Here is a 21,791-nt window from a genome sequence, read left to right on the forward strand (position 1 = left end):
AAAAAAAAAAAAAACGACAACATCAAAATTATAGTGAGATATGCCAAAACCTGGAGTTAGAAAACCAAAAAGTAAAAAAAAAAAAAATGCTCAGCATTTCTCAAGCTGAAAGAACTGAAGAAAAAATTCAAGCCTCGACTTGAAACATTGAAGGATTCGATGAGGAAAATACTAATGAATGATGCAGAAAGCATCAAAAGAGGCGCATAATCACTATACCAAAAAGAATCACTATACCAAGAAGCAGCATGTGAACAAGAGCCAATGATAACTGAAGGAAGAAGTCCAAGGTGCACTGAAGCCATTGGCAAAGAACAAGGTTCTGAGAAGCAATGGAATACAAATTGAAATAGTCCAACAAACTGATGCCGCATTGGAGGCACTCACTCATCTATGCCCAGAAATCTGGTAGGCAGCCACCTTTAGCCAATTGATTGAAAAAGATCCGTATTTGTACCCATTAGAAAGAGAAGTTACCTAACGGAGTGCGGAAATCATGGGGCAATATCACTAATATTGCAAGCAGGTCAAACTCAGATGAGGACATGGAACAAGGGATATCACTGCTGAAGTCAAATGGATCTTGGCTGAAAGCAGACAATACCCAGAAAGATGTTTATTTACCTATGCTTTATTGACTATGCAAAGGCTTTCAACTGTGTGGATCATGACAAGCTATGGACAACATTGTGGAGAATAAGGGGACACCGAATGATTTAAAATTAGGAAAGGTGTGTGTATAGCTTGTGTTCTTCCACCATACTTATTAAATCTGTATGCTGAGCAAGTAACCCGAAAATCTGGATTATATGACGAATGTGGCATCAGGATTGGAGGAAGACTCATTAACAACTTGCGATATGCAGATGATACGACCTGGCTTGCTAAAAGCAAAGAGGATTTAAAATACTTACGGATGAAGATGAAAGACTACAGCCTTTGGTATGGGTTGTACCTCAATGTAAAGAAAACAAGAATCCCTACCACTGGACCAATAAATAAAATAAAAGAAAGAAAAATAAAAGGTAAATGGGAAAAGATTGAAATTGTCAAAGACTTCATTTTGCTTGGATCATCCATCAACAGTCATGGAAACTGCAGTCAAGAAATCAAATGAGGTATTTACATTAGGCAAATCTGCTACATAAGACCTCTTTAAAGTGCTAAAGAGCAAAGATGTCAGTTTGAGGACTAAGCCTGACCCAAGCCATGGTATTTTCAATAACCTCATACGGATGTAAAAGCTGGATGTTGAATAAGGAAGACCATAGAAGAACTGATGTATTTGAGTTATGGTATGGAGGAAAATACTGAAAGTACCATGGACTGCCAGAAGAACAAACAGATCTGTGTTGGAAGAAGTACAGACAGAATGTTCCTTAGAAGCCAGGATGGTCAAACTTCACCTCTCACATTTCAGACACATTATCAGGAGAGACTAATCCCTAGAGAAGGACATCATGTTTGGTAAAATGGAACGTCAGCGAAAAAGAGGAAGACCCCCAACAAGATGGATTGGCACAGTGGCAGTATCAACAATTGTGAGGTTGGCGCAGGCCCAGGTAGTGTTCCGTTCAGTTGTGCATAAGTTCTCTATGAGTTGGTACCTAATAACAACAACTTAAGTCTTTGAAGTTCCGATGTGGCGCTGTAGGACAAGCACTGAACTCCTAATCATAAGGTCTGCTAGGCTGATGGTTCAAACCTGCCAGCTGCTCCCTTGAAACCCATACAAGGTGCCTATTAGTTGGAACTCAATGGACAGCACTTACCAACAACAAAAATTTTGTTCTTATTCATACAGTTGGGTGTCATCATTTTTTTCCCCAAAGAAATATTCTCCTTGGTTAGATTTGGGACTTTCAAGGGAAACTCAGAGCACTAATGTACCCAGAGAAACATGGATCAGGACTGGAGTATATCTTTTTCTTTTGTAGAGAAAGATGACAAAATAGCCTCTCTTGAAAACTGGCTTCGTTTTCCTTTACTTAAAGAGAGAGAAAGCAGAGAACAGGGAGGGTAGTGGAGGAAAGGTTTGTAAAGGTTGTAATAATTCTTAATTCACAATTGAAACCATTCAGAACTCCATTTACAGAAAACTAATACAAAAGGAATAATTGTGCTGGATAGGATTAAACAGGAAGATAGATAACATAAATGAAAGAAACCCTCATACAATTACAGATAATTGGAGGCCACTTATATATTTTTCTCTCATCACTGACGCAAAAAGATAAGATTTTCATTTCCTTATAATGGGCCCATTAATAGTTTTATTGTAATATTAGAAACATCTTGCTTCTAAGTGTATCTCAAAGGACTAATCTTTTGAAAAGATCAAACAAGAAATAGAATGAAATTCTAGCAGAAGTAACCCTCTGATTACTTCTGGCTTAGAATGTTTTATTTCTGACAGATGATTACATTTCTGATCTGATGAAGTTGCCAAGATAAAATCCTAATACCAAATTTACAAGCTAGGCAATTGTTCAAGCTAACACTACTAAGCAGAAAACTTCAACACTGATTGAAGAACATGCAGATAAAGAAATATGCATTCAATTTATAAAAGAAAAGCACATGCCCCAGGGAAGAAAAGCATACCTGAAGGATATTAAGAGTAGAATGCGTTTTATCACTAATAGGTCTGTCTCTTCCCTTGATGTATCTATAACCCCCATTAATGTCAATTAGCGTTACATACCTAAATCCAAGAAAGCATAACTCTAATGTTATAATAACACTTTACACTTATAGATCTCATTTGCAAACTGATTCAGTCTCTTAGAGTCCATTATATTTGTGGGACAGTACTGGACCTATGAAGCCCTGGTAGCATAGTGGTTACGTGTTTCACAAGGTCAGTAGTTCAAATCCACCAGTTGCTCTGCAGAAGAATTATGAAGTTTTCTGTTCCCGTACAGCTTGACAGCCTTAGAAACACTGTACAGGGTCCCGATGAGTCATTACTGACTTGACAGCATAGCATACCACCGCTGGGCCTATAGTCATGCATATATATTAACTACATTAGTAACATACTTGTAACCAACATACTCCCTGAGATCAAGGTTGACTCTGATTTAGATGCAGGAAATTTTACATAATTTGGAAAGAGCTCTCTATCCTTTTGAAGTTTAGCTGAGAGACTAGGAAGGTTAGGGTCAGACACAGAGAGAGAATACCCACCTTTCTTCATATATTTGTTCAGGCTTAACATTTGATTATTTAATTGCTCATTTTTCTGTAAGTAACTCATATATAGAATGAGAATTCATGGAATGACAATCCAAAACTCTAAATACTCAGAGGGCAAAGAAACAAGTTTACAGGATACATACAAAAGAAAGAATCACATCAATTTGGATCAGAGAAGCCCAGTCAAGACCAAGAGACTTGTAACCACATGCCACATTTTTTTAAAGTTATTAATTTTATGCTTATAAAATTATTATCAAAACTAACATTTAAAAAAATTGTTTAGTGGGTTATACATTGGACTTCTGACTACAAAGTCAGCAGTTCAAGTCTACCGAGCACTCCACAGCTACCAGCTGAAAGATGAGGCCTTCTACTCCTGCAAAGATTTTGGGGTCCTGGTATGGTGCTATAGAATAAGCACTGGACTGCAAGGTCGGTTTGAAACACAAGGTTTGTGGTTCAAACTCACCAGCCGCTCCTTGGAAACCCCATGCAGGGTTGCCACGAGTCGGAACCGACTCCACGGCAATTACAACAACAAAAACAAATATGCACTACCTTGAGGATTTTTGGTATTCCTTTCAAATCTCTATACTTATCTTATTATAGCTACAACTGTCTCATCATCTATAATTTAATATATGTTGTTGCTACTATTTCATAATCTGCTTGTTAAACAATTATAGTATGAAAAATTTTGTGTTATTCCATTAAAAAAAAAAACACGTCACTTATAATTAAGCCCCAAACGAAAGCCCCTTGCCTTAGAGTCTATTCCAGCTCATAGAGACCCCGCAGGCTACAAAAGAACTGCCCCATCGGGTTTCTGGAGCTATAGACCCTCACATAGGCAAACTGCCACATCGTCAACACTCAGAGCAGATGGTGGGTTCCAACCAACGAGCTTTCAGTTAGCAGCTGAGCACTTAACCACTGTGCTAACCGGGCTCCCTAGTACTACACCAAATAATTTTCCAACTACAGCAAGCTAGATTACAATGTGTTGCAAAGCTAATTAATATTATAAATTAATAACTTCATGATTTTTTCCCCATTGTGAACTATTTTCTTTGACAAATACCCAAGAATGGAATCATGGGTAGGAACATACAAACCTTTTTGGTCATACTCCATTTTCTCACTGTCACTCCACTCTTTCTCTTTTAACGTGTCATTCTAATTAATCCCTAAGCCAAAAGCCCAAACCAAGTCAACTACCACTGAGTTGATTCTGACTCATGTTTGTTGTTGTTGTTGTAGCTGTTAAGTGTTGTCAAGTTTGTTCTGACCCCTAGTGACCCTGTATAGGGTTTCTGAGAAGCAGTTGGTGGGTTTGAACCATTGACCTTGTGGTTAGCAGTCCAGCACTTATCCTACAATGCCTCTAAGGATCCTTAGTCCCTAAACATATGGCTGCAAATGGTTATGCCTCTTCTTTCTTCTGTTTCTTGAACCTCCTTCAGAGAATTTTAACACTTAGATGGTGATTAGGAAAACAAACCTACCAACATCACTACATCCTGATAGCTCCTTCTCAATCTGACTGGATTTTGTTTTTGTTTGTTTTTTTGACTTGTCTATGGCAATGAGGAAAGTTGATCTAAACAGTTTCATCAAACCATACTCCTTTGTGATAATCAGCCCAAATCATGCTCATTTATAAAGCCATGAACCAAAAAGCTCTCAGACTTCTTCGTGACTTAAAATATTTTTTCTATATCAATACCATACAAATAAACCGAGTGAAAGGAAGTCTTAGTACAGAAAAAGTAACAAATAGCAAACTCCAAACCGCAGGATCTCTGTTTAAAATTATGCCTAATATAGCCTCTTTTTTTTGGAAAAGAGAAAAACCAGCCAAGTGCCTTTCTCAACAATTAATGACTATCAGTCATTACATCACACTTAGTCATTTGACACAATTAAACTTTTAGATCAGTAAACATTTCCCCTCTGCTACAACAGAGGGTTAGTGTTCAAATGGGGAGAGGAGGAAAAAAAATCCCAGTACACATAAAAGCTTCAAAACACAGGCCAAACCGTTAGAGAAGCCTAATTTTCCCTCTCACAATTTACTCGGCCAATCAGTCTTGCTTCAACTAACAAATACACGTGAAAATTTCATAACATGAAAGAAAACTTAGTTTCCAAAGCTTGTCTGCCAAATGCATTAAGCATTAGCATTCGACAACAAAGAAACTGAGCTTCAGTATATGTGAACAAATACACGAATCAGCCTCTTCCTCTGCAACTCAAATTTCAGATGTAAGATCAGACTAAGTAACTGTCCAGGAGATGTGTTACCTTTCTGATCGGTGTGCGAACAATGACTATCACATGACCGTGATTATATATATACATATATATATATGCATGTACACTTCATGAATATGTACACATAACTTGTGTGCATCTCCCCATTTTCTGCAGCCTGACCACAGTTTTGCCAAAGAAAACCCAGGATGTTTACGCCCCACCTGGATATGATTAAACTAAAAATGCCATGTGATATTGTAACGCATGGACTTATGGAATGGATTGCTTGATATTTAAATAACACTGAGCAAGTTTCTCAGCCTTGCTCAAAGCCTCACATTCTTGATCCACAAAAGCAGGAATAATAATGCCACTCTCACACAATTATGGTGTTGGAGAAGAATACTGAAAGTACCATGGGCTGCCAAAAGAACAAAAAGTTTGGTAAGGTGGAGGATCAGAGTAAAAGAGGAAGACCCCCAGCGAGATGGATTGGCAAAGTGGCAGCATCAATGGGCTCAAATGTGGCAACAACTGTGAGGTTAGCCCAGGACCAGGGCAGTGTTTCATTCTGTTGTGCATAGGGTCTCTACGAGTCAGTACCAACTCGATGGCACCTAACAACAACAACAACACAACACACGATTATGATGATGGCTAAAATGAAAAAACATGAAGTTTACTTTAGACTGATCAGATGCTCAATAAACATGAATTTCCCTTCTCTTTTCTTTCTTATGTGCTCCAAAAAAACATTCAGGTGGTTGAGAAGAGAGCACTGCCAATTCTTCAGTTGAGAAAATTTAGATTTCTAACTGCTGGAAGGGGTACACAGTGGTGAGGTAGGATAAGCACTAGGACTGCAAACCACAAGGTCAGTAGCTTAAAACCACCATCTACTCCATGGAAGAAAGATAAGGCTTTCTGCTCCTGCAAAAATTTACAGCCTTGGAAACCCATACAGGGTGGCTATGAGTCAGAACTGACTCAACAGAACTTAACAACAACTGCTACTGGAGACCTGGTGTGGTGCTTTAGGATAATGCACTGGACTGCAAGGTCAATTTGAACTGCAAGGTCAGTGGTTCAAACCCACCAGCCTCTCCTTGGAAACCCTATGGGTCGGAACTGACTCGATGGTACTTAACAACAACAGATTCTGGAAATTACAAAGAAATGCTCACCGTAGTTATTTTCCTTCAACATTAAGTCTCTAGAGCTTGAAGAAAAGGCTACAGTTGACTTAGAAAATTGGACTTCTTATTTTCAAAATTCTAAAAGACAAACTAATCACTGAAATTCTGGTGGGCAACTGGAAAATGGTCTTTCACTGGAGTCCAGTTACCACCTACACACAGAATCATAGGATGTCTTGTTTAGAGTCACAGTCCTTGTCCCGCTCCCTTCTTCTGCCATATGTAAACTGATCTCAGGAAGTAGATGGCTCCAGTGGTGTGATGTGGCTGTAGATGGTATGTAGGAAAGGCATACTAGGAAGAGTGGCATGTTTATGTAGGATTTGGAGTTCCGACCCAGTCAAAGATACAGGACATTGGAAAAGGAAGTTATAAATAGGAAAGTGGTTGGCTGACCCATTGTTGTTGTTGTGAAGTGCTGTCGAGTTGGTTCTGATCCATAGCAACCCTGTATAAGGTTTCCAAGGAGCAACTGGTGAGCTTGAGTTGCCGACCTTGCAGTTCAAACAGCTTTGCAATCTGGTGCATTAACCTACAGCACCACACCAGGACTGACCCACTGTTGTTGTTGTTGTTGTTGTTGTTGTTATGTGCCATGGAGTCGGTTCCGACTCATAGCGACCCTGCGTAGGGTTTCCAAGGCTGTAAATCTTTATGGGAGCAGAGAGCCTTATCTTTCTCCCACAGAACAGCTGGTGTTTCGAACTGCTGACCTTGTTGCTCGCAGCCCGATTCGTATCCACTATGCTTACATGAAAACTCCCTGAAGCCAGGGAGCCATCCTGTAGGAAGCCTGAAAGGACAGTGCTAACCTAGAAATGATTAACGGAGATCTGGCTTCAGGAAATTGTTTCCAAATAAGGTTGCCCTTATTTGTGAATGGTTGCTTCATTGCCAGTTAACTTAGATGCCTTCCCCAGAAAGAAGCCTTTGAGTTGTCCAGATGTTCATTGTTTCTACTTTTACTGATCTTTTGGGAAATACCCATGTGTTGTTGGGGAAGTGGGAACAGTGTTCTGTATCTGAACGCTGAGCCTCCCAGTTGTTGAAGTTGTTGTTGTTAAGTGCCGTTCCGTAGATTCTAACTCATAGCAATCCTGTATAGGGTTTCCAAGGAGTGGCTGGTGGGTTTTGAACCTTGCAGTTCAAACCAAGATTGCGATCCAGTGCTTATCCGATAGCGCCACACCAGAACCCAGAAATGAGTTGGTATATAATGCTGATCGCTGATATACCTGTTTTTATTTCTTTACTGGATAAAATACAAATCATTTATAGAGAGAAAGGATTTAGTTGGCATCCTGGTAGAGCCAAGACCAGTGCAAAATGAAAATGTGGAGCCCATTGTTAGTAAAAATTCAAACCGGCAGAGCATTAAGCCTGTACGATTGCATGTGTCACATGCCCACGAAGCCAGCCCTGGACAGAATTAAGGTGGGATCCAGAAGAAGACTGAATAACAGATTCCATCCCTAAAACAAATGACCATGACTAACATGTGAGCAAGTACTGAGACAGTCTTACTAGCCTGAAGACAGCACAAATGCTATTTGCTTGTAAACAGCTCTTTAGAAACATAATTGTAAGATAAATTCTCTTCAGAGTCCATAGACCACAACTGCTTGTGACAATGAGTGAAATAAGATCTTAATGACAGCAAAAAGGTAGATTTGACTTCCATCAGGGCAGAAAACCTAAGTTCAAGGGTTGTTGTTAAGTGCCCTAGAGTCGGTTCTGACTCATAGCGACCCTGCGTAGGGTATCCAATAGCAAATGGTGGGCTTGAACCACCAACCTTGTGGTTGGCAGTCCACACGAAGAGTCCAAGTTCAAGGGACCTGAAGTTTAAAAAACAGTTTAAAAAGTGGTTTCATTGAAAATATAGTGTTAATTTAATTTTAAAAAGAAATACGGTATATCGTAAAAACACCTAAAATTCTCTACTACTCGAATACAGAGGCAGAGTTCATTTCCCTATCCCTATGATCTGGACTGAGCAAAGTCAATGAGATGTTAGGGAATATGATGTTGCTGTTGTTGTTGTTAAGTGCTATTGAGTAGATTCTGACCCATAGAGACCCTGTATAGAGTTTCCAAGGAGCAGCTGGTGCAGTTCAAATGACTTTGCAGTCTGACACATTAGCCCACAGCGCCACACCAGGAATACGATAGGAACTCCTTATTACCATATGAACAAGCGCAGGCTAGCCTGCGGGACCATGAGGGGCATGTAACCCAGCCATCTTCAGCTAATTGTGAGCCACCTGTCAGAAACGTGAGGGAGTTCATCTTAGGCCACCGAGTCCTCAGCTGAGCCAGTTGACCACAGATACAAGTGAGTCCCACAGAGATCAGCCAAGTACAGCCCAGGTCAGCACAACTGCCCAGCTGGTCCAGAGGCTCAGGGACAATAATAAATGGCAGTGGTGTTAATTCATCACACTTTGGGCTAGTATGCTGTACAGTACAGGTGTTTAATGACAAGGATGGCATTTTCGTTCAGTAGGGAAGAATACACTATGCAATAAGCAGAGGCCGGGGCAAATAGCTCACCATTTTGGGCATAAGATTAGAGTCTCACCAAAGTGAATAATAAATTCCAGGTGCTTTTTTAAAGTACACATAAAGAACGATAGCATTAAAAATGTTAAAATAAATTATAGGTTGATTTTCATGTATTCTTGGCTTAGGTACCGGCTTTTCTAGGCAGGGTAAGCCCAAAGGAAAACGATTGATAGCTTTTACTATATAAATATTAACAAAACTTTTTATATCAGAAAACTACTATAAATAAAATAAAAGGCAAATGACAGGTTGGTAAAACTTGTTTTTTCTATATGATGAGAGATTACATTCCTAATATTCACAAAGCATTTTCATACATTTGAAAGTATGATAAAAGACTGCCATTCCTAACATACACAAAATAATAAGAAAAAGACGAATAACTGGGAAGAATATTAAACAGGATATACATTTGTAAATCACGAAAGAAAAATAAATGAACAATTAACAGGTAAAAATTGCTCAACGTCACTGACAAGCAAAGAAATGAGGAGTAAAAGAGCAATAAAATGATCTTTTAAGTTACAAATTATAAAAAATCAAGACAAGTAATACTGCTTAGAAAAATAAATCTGATCTACTGCTGATGGGATACTAGATTGGTACAACATTTATGGAAGGTTATGTATGTGGCACTGCACTGCAATGTCAGTGTGAAGCGCAAAGTTGGTGGTTTAAACTCACAAGCCATTCCTCGGAAACCCTATTCAGGATCTCTATGAGTCAGAACAGACACGACAGCACTTAAAAACACCACCAATATGTGTGTGTGTTTGTATATGTGCACATTTATATTGGTGGTGGTGTTAAGTGCCAATGAGTCAGTTCCGACTCATAGTGAGCCTGTATAGGGTTTGTGAGACTTTAAATCTTCAAGGACCAGAAAGCCTCATCTTTCTTCCAAGGAGCAAGTAGCAGGCTTGAACTGTGGACCTTATGGTTCAAAGTCCAGTGCTTATCATATACACTCACCACACACCCAATTGCAGGGTCAGAATCAAAGGCACCGATATCACAGGTCATTCAGGAATCAGAGACCCATTCATTAGCTGGCTAAGTAACTAGTAGAGTTACTGCTTAACACCAATGGCATAGATCCCACACCATCCTTTATGGCTGTGCCCCTTGTAAATTGCCCTTTGGGTGCCTACAAAATCATAGCTTACATTACTGACTAAGGAGCTAGTGAGCCAAGATGTCACCTCAGAACCTGGAAGCATATCACCTGCTAGTTCTACTACATACACAAGTTACCATACAAACTGTCTCACATTGCAGCCAACTAGTGGAGTCCCAGTGTGGTGCTGTGGGTTAATGCACTGGACTGCAAAGTCAGCTTGAACCGTAAGGTAGGCAGTTCAAGCTCACCAGCCATTCCTAGGAAACGCTATACAGAGTCGCTATGGGTTGGAACCGACTTAACAGCACAACAGCAGCAAGTAGTGCTTAATCATTCCTATACTAAGAGCCTTGGGTTTCCCTTTCACTTTCTCAGAGGACTTCATTGGAATGCGAGACAGTCCTCGAACATCTAGCACCCACGAGACCCCCAAACTCCCTCCAGTCCTGTTATTCCTATACCCTACCCTAGCTGGTAAAAGGGTATGTTAATGAAAGAAATGTTGCCTTCCAAAAGGAAGAGCATCAAAAGTCTTCATGCTTGTGGGAATGTGCTAATACTGAAACAAACAAAAATTAACATGGCACTAAGACTATGATTACACAGGGTCACTATGAGTCAGACTCGACTCCACAGCACTTAACAACACAAAGACTACAACAGATCCGACCTCAAGAATTGCCAAATGTATATAGGTATTTCAAGATATGGTTGATCTGTTTTTAATTGCAGCATAAACACACACACACACACACACAAGATAATGGAAAAGATTTCTCTGTCAGGAATTTTTCAGCTATAAAACATTCCTGGCTATAACAGTTTTCCTGAGCCCTCCAACTATGTTATTTAGGAAAAGAGAAGAGAGTGTCTATTTTGCAGCAACTTTTGAGTATTTTAGAATAAACCAGACAATGATTCATGAGTCTAGATTTAAAGAATTCTCTGCTGCTTTGTTGGCGGTTGTTTCACCCTTATCAAAGGCACAGTTTCAAGAAATTGTCATTGCTATTGTAAACAGAGTATTCACTCATTGACCAAATAGTATTAAACACCTACTATGTCCTGGTGTGCACTGGACCGCAAGGGCAGCAGTTCAAACCCACTAGCTGCTCCACGGAAACACTCTCAGAGTCACTATGAGTGTGAACTGACTCTACAGCACTTAACAATAACAAATGTGCCACGAAACTGGAATTATTGGTTTGTCTTCAGCAGTGGATGGAGTTCTGGTGTGGTGCTGTAGGATAAGCACTGGACTGTTAAATGCAATTCAGTGGTTCAAACCCAACAGCATCTTGGAAACTCTATACAGGATCGCTATGAGTCAGAACCAACTTGACAGCACTGAACAACCACATCATGTACCAAAAAGGGAAACCTGGTGGCGCTGTAGGATAAACACTGGGCTAATAACTATAAGGCCATCAGTTCAAACCCACCAGCCACTCTGACGAATGATGAGCCTTTCTGTTCCAGTAAAGATATACAGCCTAAGAAACCCTATAGAGGGTCACTATGAGTCAGAATCGATTCAATGGCAGTGGGTTTTAGCGGGTTGTTTTTTTTGTTTGTTTGTTTGTTCATCTCAAGAAATATATTAAGAACTGAGAATACAGAGGCAAAAAAGAAAGTCCCTGTCGTTATAGCATTTACATCTTGTTTTAAGAGGATACTGGATTCTGGTCTATGCTTATGTATGTTAATTACCATTAGTTCCTTAAATAGTGACAATATAGACTCTTCCGGATGCATGGTGACAATAACCCCAAGGTTATCTCAATAACTCATTCCATTAGTTATTAGTTATACAAAACATTCATACCACTAGCACTAATTTGGAATCAATAGCTTATATAGAAGGATGTGCCTACAAAGGTAGCATGCAATACAGTTACTCAAACAGATTTCATTCTAGTGAGACCTTAACCATGAAATTAAATTTTTTTTCATTAGAATTGTAAACCAAAGATTATTATTTTGAACAGCTTTGGAGACACAATCTGTAAAGTGAGAATCAGATCAGTCAAGACCACCCTAACCATGTAAATCATAAGACAGAAGTGAAAAGAAAGTCAAGAAAAACAAGAAGGAAACGTTTTTGTATTAGGACAAAGAGCTCCCTAAGAATTCCACCTCAAAATATCACTGGATCTAATTTAATATTAAAAATCTAAGCCAATTTTTCAATTGAGATCAAAGGATTCTAGTGACAATAGTGGGATGCACCAAGAATGTTTAGTGATAATATTAATCATAACAGTTATGATTTATCCAGGACTTACTAAGCTCCCAGCATGAAGTGTTAGCTGCTTTACGCACAGGATCAGAAATCTTGACAAATCTGGAAAGTAATGCAGAAAACGATGGCTCTCCATCATGTAGTTTACTCATCAGTACGTATTTGGAAAATAACAGGGTTTGACTTTGAACCTAGATTTTTCTGAGTCTAAAGCAATACTGCACGGGAAGGAAACACCCTGTCTTGACATTCTGGTGACTCTAAGGTGAGAAAAAAAGTTATGTTTCAGTAATAGGAAAAGATCATTGAAGTAATGCTGACCTGCTTGTAAGTTCCATCTAGCAAGGTGTCCAAGTGTTGGAGTGGGGCCGGTGTTTTATCTTTGAACCTTGTTAAAAGACGTCTTTGAATGGCCCGAAACTGTACCGCTCTTTCAGACAAGAGTTCTTCTAATTTTTCACCATGTATCCGCAGCTACAGAGAAGATATTCTTAAAATCAGATTAAATGTGTACATGAAATATGTCTAAAGATATAGACAATAACAGTAAAAGCTTTTTTAAGAGTAATGATTGCAACATATTATTTGAGTTAAATGAAATGTTTTATAATAAAAACAGTGTGGTATTGGAACTTTTTTTTATGATAACTGATTATCTGGAGGCGGGGGGATGAATTTCTTCTCTATACTTCACAGCAAAAAATCAACTGAAGAGGGATCAAAAGTTTAAGTACAACAAAAAGTACTACAAAAAAACAGAATTTTCTTTATAATCTCTCGCTCTGGGAAAGGTCTTCATAATTATGAAACCAAAAGTGCCCCCACCACACACACACATACAAAGCTAGTAAACTGCTAACTAAAAACAATGTTCAATTTTACATGGCAAAAAAAAAAAGTATAAGAAAAAATGAGAGATAAAAGCAATTCTCGAAAAATACACAAGCCAAAATGCATAAAAGGCAAAAGGCTATGTTCATGTCAAAAAGAATTACAAAAACATGTCAGGAAGTTAATTATAAAAAAAAAATAAAAAAAATAAAAAAATCTGTAATTTTCCTCAATGCATGATTTTTTGGAGATGCCAGGATTTTTTAATGATTTATTTTAAATTATGATTTATTTTCTCTGAATTAATATTTACTTTTATACCTAGATTTTTTTAAAAGACTATGTCTATATATTTCTGAGTGTTTTTGTGCGTATTCAAAAAAGACAGAGGGAATAGAAGCAAATACTATTGAATGATGATGCATGGAGGAGATTATAATCATTGCAATGAAACAAAATACAATAGGATGAGTGCAAAACTAATGTTCTCCCATGTAAACTATCAATCAATTCACAATAAAAGCTTAAAAAAAAAAAAGATCACAACCAATATTAATCAGCAATAAAAACATCAACAAGCCAATTGAAAAAGGGGCAATATCTACAGAAAAAGCAATACAAACAGCTCTTAGGCCTAACAATGCTACATGTAAGAAGTTATCCTAAAGAGAATTTTTTTTGGTGGGGGAAAGTAAGGCTAATAATTATGGAACTGTTTGTTCCATTATTATGATAAAATACTATTAGCAAACAAAATGCCTTTAACTAAGTGGTTAGAGGTGGTTGTGTGCCATAGAGATGACTCCAAGTCACAGCAATCCTGTATAGGGTTTCTGAAGTTGAAAATCTTTACCAGAGCAGAAAGCCTCATCTTTCTCCCGAGGAGCGGCTGGCAGATTCAAACTGCTGACCTTGCAGTCAGCAGCATCAGCTTGTAATCCACATGTTACCAGGACTCCCTGTCAATAAGTGGTTGCTGTTGTTGTTGTTGTTAAGTGCCATCAAGTCAGTTCCAACTCACAGAGAGCCTGTGTAGAGTTTTCAAGGAGCGGTGGTGGTTAGCAGTCCCATTCTTATCCTACAGCGCCACACCAGGAATTACAGCAATAAATAAAATACACAAAAATTCCTGCCTTCCAAAGTTGGGAAGAGTTAGGGAAGAAGGAGGAATGGGCCCAAGAAGCACAGGGAGGATGTGATACAAGTGAGGTTACACTGTGGGGACTACAATCAATAGCATGAAGCAAAGTGTGTCTGAATTGTTGAGTGGAAAACTGATTTACTCTATAAACCTTCACCCAATTCGCAATAAAATTTTTAAATTAAAAAAAAATTTGAAATCCCTGCCTTCATGGAGCTTATCCTGAAGGACACTTTGATTCCAAAATCCATCTTGACTCAAAGTTTAAAGTCATATTTAAGTGGTGAAAGCAGAAGGTGCATCTGTCCTCCTTAAATCTGTGTGTATAACAAATGCAAAGGCCTGCAGCTCACCATAAGGAGGCCTGGTGGAGTTGTGGGTTAGGTGTTGGACTGCTAACTGCCAAGTTAACAGTTCAAACCCACCAGCTGTTGTGCAGTAGAAAGATGAGCTACATGTTCTTGCAAAGATTTACAATCTTGGCAACCCTACATAGGGTCACTGAGTCAGAACTGACCCCATAGAATGGGTTGGGTTTGGTTTGGCAGTTCACCATATTCCCTAACTCCCTCCTAATATGGAAACTCCAAGAAGTTACTGGTTATCAAGTAACGGGTACTAAAAAATTTAATAAAAATAATTCAGAGAGAAAATTGTATGCTAAAGTCCATTTGAATTCAATAGTCTCCATTTAAAATAACACAAATATGTGATTACCGTGGTCTTTCTGTCGCCTCTCTTTTATAAGCTAATGGAACACAATGAAGGAGGAATTTCCTAAAATATATTCCAGAAGACAGAAAGTTTCTAAGTTCTTAAAATATTGAAACATATTCGCCCAGAGTGTCGATTTTGGTACCACAATTAGGTGAGAGACATAGTGTCCTAGACAATATTTTCAGTATGTTTTTGTTAATTGCCGTTGAGTCCGTTCTGACTCAGTGACCCTTATGGGGTTTCCAAGCAGCAACTGGTGAGCTTGAACTGCCGACCTGGCAGTTCAAACCAACCTTTCAGTCCAGAGCTTAACCAATTATACCACACCAGGACTCATAGGTGGTGGTGGTGGTGGTGGTGGTTATAGTTAAGGAAAAAAACAAATAACTTCAATGTACCTGATACTGACAGCACTATTCTTAATTAGATTGTATCACCTGAAATAATTCCATTTATATTGACACTGCACTAAAAAATATTTTTTTAAATAAGCCTTAAGAGGTGAAAGTCAATGCTCTTAGAATGTCCAAGGTTGATATTCTCTCTGACCCAGAAGCTTACACATAAACATGCGTAATCATAGTTTATGAACTGAAATTGAAATGCCTTTTGACTCCGTAAAAAGTAGTCACTCTAGAATATCAATGCTATCTTGAATGATGTTCCAAATTATTTGGAAACCCCCTTTTGTAATGGCCTATAGGATCTGTCATGGAGTCCTGGTGTGGAGCTGCAAGATAAGGACTGGACTGTTGTTAACAGCAGGGTCAGCAGTTCAAATCCAGCAGTAGCTCCTTGGAAACCCAATACAGGGCAGCTATGAGAAGAAGTCATAGCACTCAGCAACAACACCCAACAACAAAAACAACATGGAGTCTGTTTATAAGGCAAATGAGGAAGAGAGCCTGGTGACTTTAACACATTTAGGACTTTTTAAACGATGACTGTCATTGTCTAATGTGCTCACAAAGTTTGATTCTTGGCTTTTTCCAAAAGCCCAATCAGTCCTGGAAGGACGAAGAAATGACAGGACAGACAAACTCAAGAGAATCTCACCCAGCCTCTGAAGGCACTTCCAAAGAGGAAATGTGGAAATATTCAAAGCAGCAAAGTCATTCTCAGTTCTCATTTACCCATTGTGCCAGGTAGTGGGGACTATTTTTAAGGCAATAAACTTTCATTCAGATGTGGAAGTTCTGGTATGCTTGTTAAAATAAAAAGTAAAAGAAAAATCACTTTGCTTTCTAATCACACCTCATTTATAGCCTGCAAGAATTAGTTAGCCAAATGGCTGCCGATAAGCTCAAATAGTTTTAACACTGGGTTATTGGGGTCAAGGGTTAAGTCCCCATGTGGGAGAATTAAATCTGCTGTTACAAGGCCATACCACAAGCTTAGCTCCAGGCAGTCCCTTTGTAAATGTCTGTAACAGATCAAAAAGTGGGCAAGAGAGCAAGATTGGATGTACAAAATCCACCATCCACATAAGCATAGCAACTCAAAAAGTGGGCACGTGACAGTATTATACTAGACTTCCGGTGGGCCTATGCAGCTCCTCTTTCATATGTTGTTGTTGTTAAGAGCTGTCAAGTTGGTTCCAATCCAGAGCGACCTGTATAGAGTTTCTGTAAAGAGGAGCAGCTGGTGAGCTTGAACCGCTGACCTTGCAGTTGAAACGGCTTTGTACAGCGCCACACCAGGACTCCTCCTCTTTCATATATGAAAAAGTATTGGATGATATAGGTTATGATTATACCTACCTCAAAATGATGATCAATTAATTCAAAATATTCTTGAAGGGGCATAGATCCAGAAAAAGAGCAGGCAAAGTCTTTGATTCCCTGTTTTTCAAAATATTCTTGAAGGCGGAGAATGAGTTCATTTGTTATGAGCCAAAGATCTTCAAATTGTTCACTCTGAATGCGGTATCGTTCTGAAAAAGAAAAAAAATAATTAAAAATATATGCTTGTGGATACATAATTACTAGCTGAAACTTCACGAACTATCATTTACCCTAACATGATTCCGAAAAGTAAAAGAACAAAAGGTATGAAATTTTCTTTGGTGTTTAATACAGATACAATTTCTACTGGCTTAAAAAAAATACTTCTACTACTTTATTGCTTTTGAATGTATCAACCACTTAACATTTTAAATGGAATTTCAAAGGAATGTGGTCACAGTGGCATGCTTTTTTTTTTTTTTACTGTGTATCTTTTAACTGGTTTCGGTATAATAAAAATATCCAATTTTCAGTTCTTTAAAAAAAAAAAAGTTTATTTATAAAGGAAAGAAAACAGCCTATGCAAAGTACAATCTGGTATCCGTTTATTTCAGAATATTGATGTGAAAGAAACTTGATTCTATAGACATCCCACACCCTAGGCATTACAGCCAGCTTAAATCCTCATAACTACTGCTTTAGTCTTGATCAAAATTCTCTAGCAGTTCTTTTACTTGAAGAATGACTTGTAGTCAGACCCTTCTTGAAATATAAATCTTGTTTCCATGTAACCCTAAATCTGAAACCTCAGCTCCAGGAAAGGCAAATTCCTGCCCATCCCCTAGCCTACCGATGACTGTAATGATAACAATGACAGTGATGATGGCAGTAACAGCAACATCTCTCATTTGATGCATTTTAGTTCTTAAAGTACCATGGACTTCCAGAGGAAGCAACAAATCTGCGTTGGAAGAAGTACAGCCAGAAATGCTTCTCAGAAGCCAGGATGGTGAGACTTCATCATACTTTGGACACAGTACCAGGAGGGACCAGTTCCTGGAGACATCATGCTTGGCAAAGTGGAAAGTCAGCCAAACAGAGAAAGACCACCAACGAGATGGATTGGCACAGTGGCAGCAGCAGTGGGCTCAAGCAAAACAGTGGTAAGGATGGCGCAGGACAGGCAGTGTTTCGTTCTATCGTGCATAGGGTCACTATGAGTCGGTACCAATTCCATGGCACCTAACAACAACAACAACAGTAGGTACTCTACTGTGATCAAATACATGTTAATGTTACCAAATAATAGAAGTGTAACATCAATAATAAGCAGAGTTTCTAACCAGTTCATTCCAGTTTGACCCACTGAGGAGAATTTGCATTTCCATCCCAAATACACTAATCAAGATCTACACTCTAATAAAGTTCTACATTTAAATAACCAGGAGTCCTGGTGTGGCGCTGTTGGTTAATGCATCGGATTGCAAAGCCGTTTGAACTGCAAGGTGGGCGGTTAAAGCTCACCAGCTGCTCCTTGGAAACCCTAAACAGGGTCACTATGGGTCAGAACGGACTCAATGGATCTTCACAACAAATATATAAGGTGTGGCGCCGTTGGTTAATGCACTAGATTGCAAAGTCAGTTTGAACTCCAAGATCGGCGGTTCAAGCTCATCAGCTGCTCTTCGGAAACCCTATACAGGGTCACTATGGGTTGCAGCCAACTCAATGGCACTAAACAACAACATATATAAGAACCACCTGGCAATTCTTTCATATACATGTGAATCTTCAGGGCTCTTGTTAAAATGTACATTCTGATTCACACATCTGGGAAATGCAAATTCTCCTCAAGGGGTTGAATCAGAATGAACTGGTGTGAAGCTCTGACTGAAACACAAGTGATATTTCCTGTCATTTTAAAAGTTTAACCCTTAGCCATTGTGTCTATACTGACCTCATACAACAAAGTAGAACTGCCCCATAGGATTTCCGAGGTAAGACAAGCGCTGGGTTGCTAACTGCAAGGCCGGTAGTGCAAACCCACCAGCCATTCTAGGAAACTTTATGCAGGGTTTCTGTGAGTCGGAACCGACTTGATGGCACACAATAATAACAAACTTTACAGAAACAGACTGCTACATCTCTTCCCATGGAACACTGAATGGGTTTAGTTTCTCATTTTTTTCTTGTTTTCATCAACTCATGCAGGGAAAAAAGTAAACTAGATTTTTCTGCAATGAAAAAAAATTGTACTTAGGCTTGGGATTTAGAAAGATAAATGCAGTATTTTTAAATTGATTTGTTTTTTATATGCCCAAAGCTCAATAAGAATCAATGACTGGAGCTGTCTTCTCTCTAACACCAGCACTGCCTCCAGCTCTGAGCTCCAAAGGAAGTAGAAGGGAGTAAGTGAGGAGACCTCTATACTGTGGCTCCTACAAAGCTAACTGCCCACAAATCAACCGGTGGGAAGGCACCCAGGAAGCAACTGGCTACAAAAGAATGCACTGGTAAAAGTGCGCCCTCTACTGGAGGGGTGAAGAAACCCATTGTTACAGTACAGTACTGTTACAGTACTGCTGTACTTTGTGAAATTAGATGTTGTCAGAAGTCCACCAAACTTCTGATTCATAAACTTCCTTTCCAACGTCTGGTGTGAGAAATAATTCAAGACTTCAAAACAGATTTGCACCTCCAGAGTGCAGCTGTTGGTGCTTTGCAGGAGGCAAGTGGGGCCTATCTGGTTGGTCTTTTTGAAGACACTACCCTGTGTGCTATCCATGGCAAATGTGTAACAATTCTGCCAACAGACATCCAGCTATCATGTCATACACGTGGAGAACGTGCTTAAGAATCCACTATAACGGGAAACATTTCATTCTTTAAAAAATAATAATTTCTCTTCTTCTTGTTATTGGTAGTTCTGAATGTTAGGTTTTTTTTTGGGGGGGGGGGGAGTTTACCCCCCATGGGGTCAAAAAATGCCTAAGTATATGACTGCGAATGGAAACAGGGCAGAAATCAGAAAAAAACTGTTCTGACAGTTCTTCCATTTTAATTTGTGTGAATTTTTAATATAAATGCAGGGACATAAAGCATTAATGCAAGTCAAAATGTTTCAGAGAACAAGTTTTAGCAGTTCAACTTTATAACAATTACAAATAACCCTGTTAATTTTTTCTGGACAATGCCAGAATTTGGATGTTTTAAAAATACATATATTTCTTATTGATGGTAAAAAGAAAGTAGCATCAATGACTCAAAGATTTAGAAGGCATTATTCTGATTACTAACCATTTTCTAGGATTAATACTCTAGGATGCTTAACATTGACCAGATGTTTCAGAGAATACATTTCATGGAAAGGTGAAATGACAAATTCAGAGTCCTGCTGTGGCGCTGTGGGTTAATGTGCCAGACTGCAAAGCCATTTGAACTGCAAGTTCAAGCTCACCAGCTGCTCCTTGGAAACCCTATACACGGTCGCTAGGGGTCAGAAGTGACTCGACGGCACTTAGCAACAACAACAAATACAAAAATAAACTTGTATTTTTAAATATACCCTAAAATATTAGTAATCAAAACAGTTGTCAAAATGAACATTCAATCTATTCCTTTTCATCTCTCTTCCTTTGGATCTTGTAATAGCAGTTCAGTGGATTTAACCATTTTGGCTTCCAAATGAAATAAGTCCAGATAACCAAAGCCCGACCCATTGGCATTTCCCAGTACTACACCAAAAAAGAATAGATTTAACTAACCAGGACACCAAATAACGTCATATCAGTCTCTAGTCCCCAGAACATTTCAGGCTCATGAATATAAATAATACCATATTCATATTAGAGGGAAAAAAAACACTGATATAATATACATTGAGATTTTAAAATGTGAAATGAAAAAGCAGATGAAATATTTTTTTAAAGCAAAAAGTTGAAATAAATCATGTAAGCAACTTCAATAGAGGTTTTCATAATATTCTAAGTACACATTCTGTTCAGTTTAATAGAAACTATGAACATTCTCCCTAATTTATTTTTCAAAAGTTGTTTGTTTTTTTTTTTTACAGTTTGGATTTATATAATATGCTCATTGTGTCTTGCTAATATTGCTATAAAATTCTGAAAGTAAATTTATATCAATGAACCAGGGTGCACATTAGACCACTTACAAGGTCATGGGGTAGACATCAGATGACTTGAGATCTGATCATTACACCTGTCCTAAATTTCTTGGCTTCACTGAAGAACTATCGCAGAACCACACACACACATACACACACTTTAAGGACCTCCAAGCACACAAGACACTGAATCATAAAAACATTCTGTGCTTTGTCATAATCTGCAGATACCTTTCACTCTCCCTGGAATGCTTTCACCTAATAATCTCCAACTCATTCCTCAATATCCTTCAAAAATAAAATCTAAAGAAAATCATAAAGAAGACCAGACTTACTGCTCTGATAGAAACTAGAGCTGAGACCCTTGAAATCTGGAACTGAGTCCAGCCCCAGGAAATACCTAGCATCCAAACACCTTTGCCCCTCTATCCTTTACGATACTCCTAGTGTATTCAACAGTATATATGAATTTTGTTGTTAAGTGCCATTGAGTCAATTCCGACCTGTAGCGAGCGACCTTATATAGGGTTTCCAAGGAGCCACTGGTGAGCCTGAACCACCAACATTGCAGTTCAAATGACTTTGCAGTCTGATGCATTAGCCCACAGTGCCACACCAGATTCCATATATTAATATATATGTACAAATAAAGGAAGACACTGGGAAGAACAT

General features: G+C 38.7%; 1 protein-coding gene and 1 pseudogene across 1 annotated transcript in view; one reads left to right on the top strand and one right to left on the bottom strand.

Moving 5' to 3' along the window:
- BBS9 (Bardet-Biedl syndrome 9) overlaps positions 1 to 21,791 on the bottom strand; it is a 604,103-nt gene that overhangs the window by 294,716 nt on the left and 287,596 nt on the right. The window contains exons 20-21 of the mRNA XM_006832142.1: positions 17,030 to 17,202; positions 12,902 to 13,054 (exon numbers count right to left, since the gene is read on the bottom strand). Of these exons, the coding sequence (XP_006832205.1) occupies positions 12,902 to 13,054; positions 17,030 to 17,202 (326 nt within the window). The remainder of the gene's footprint in view (positions 1 to 12,901; positions 13,055 to 17,029; positions 17,203 to 21,791) is intronic.
- LOC102835733 lies at positions 17,290 to 19,847 on the top strand (annotated as a pseudogene).

Source organism: Chrysochloris asiatica, unplaced genomic scaffold (genome assembly GCF_000296735.1).
Source record: "Chrysochloris asiatica unplaced genomic scaffold, ChrAsi1.0 scaffold00006, whole genome shotgun sequence".
NCBI classification, from domain to species: Eukaryota; Metazoa; Chordata; class Mammalia; order Afrosoricida; family Chrysochloridae; genus Chrysochloris; species Chrysochloris asiatica.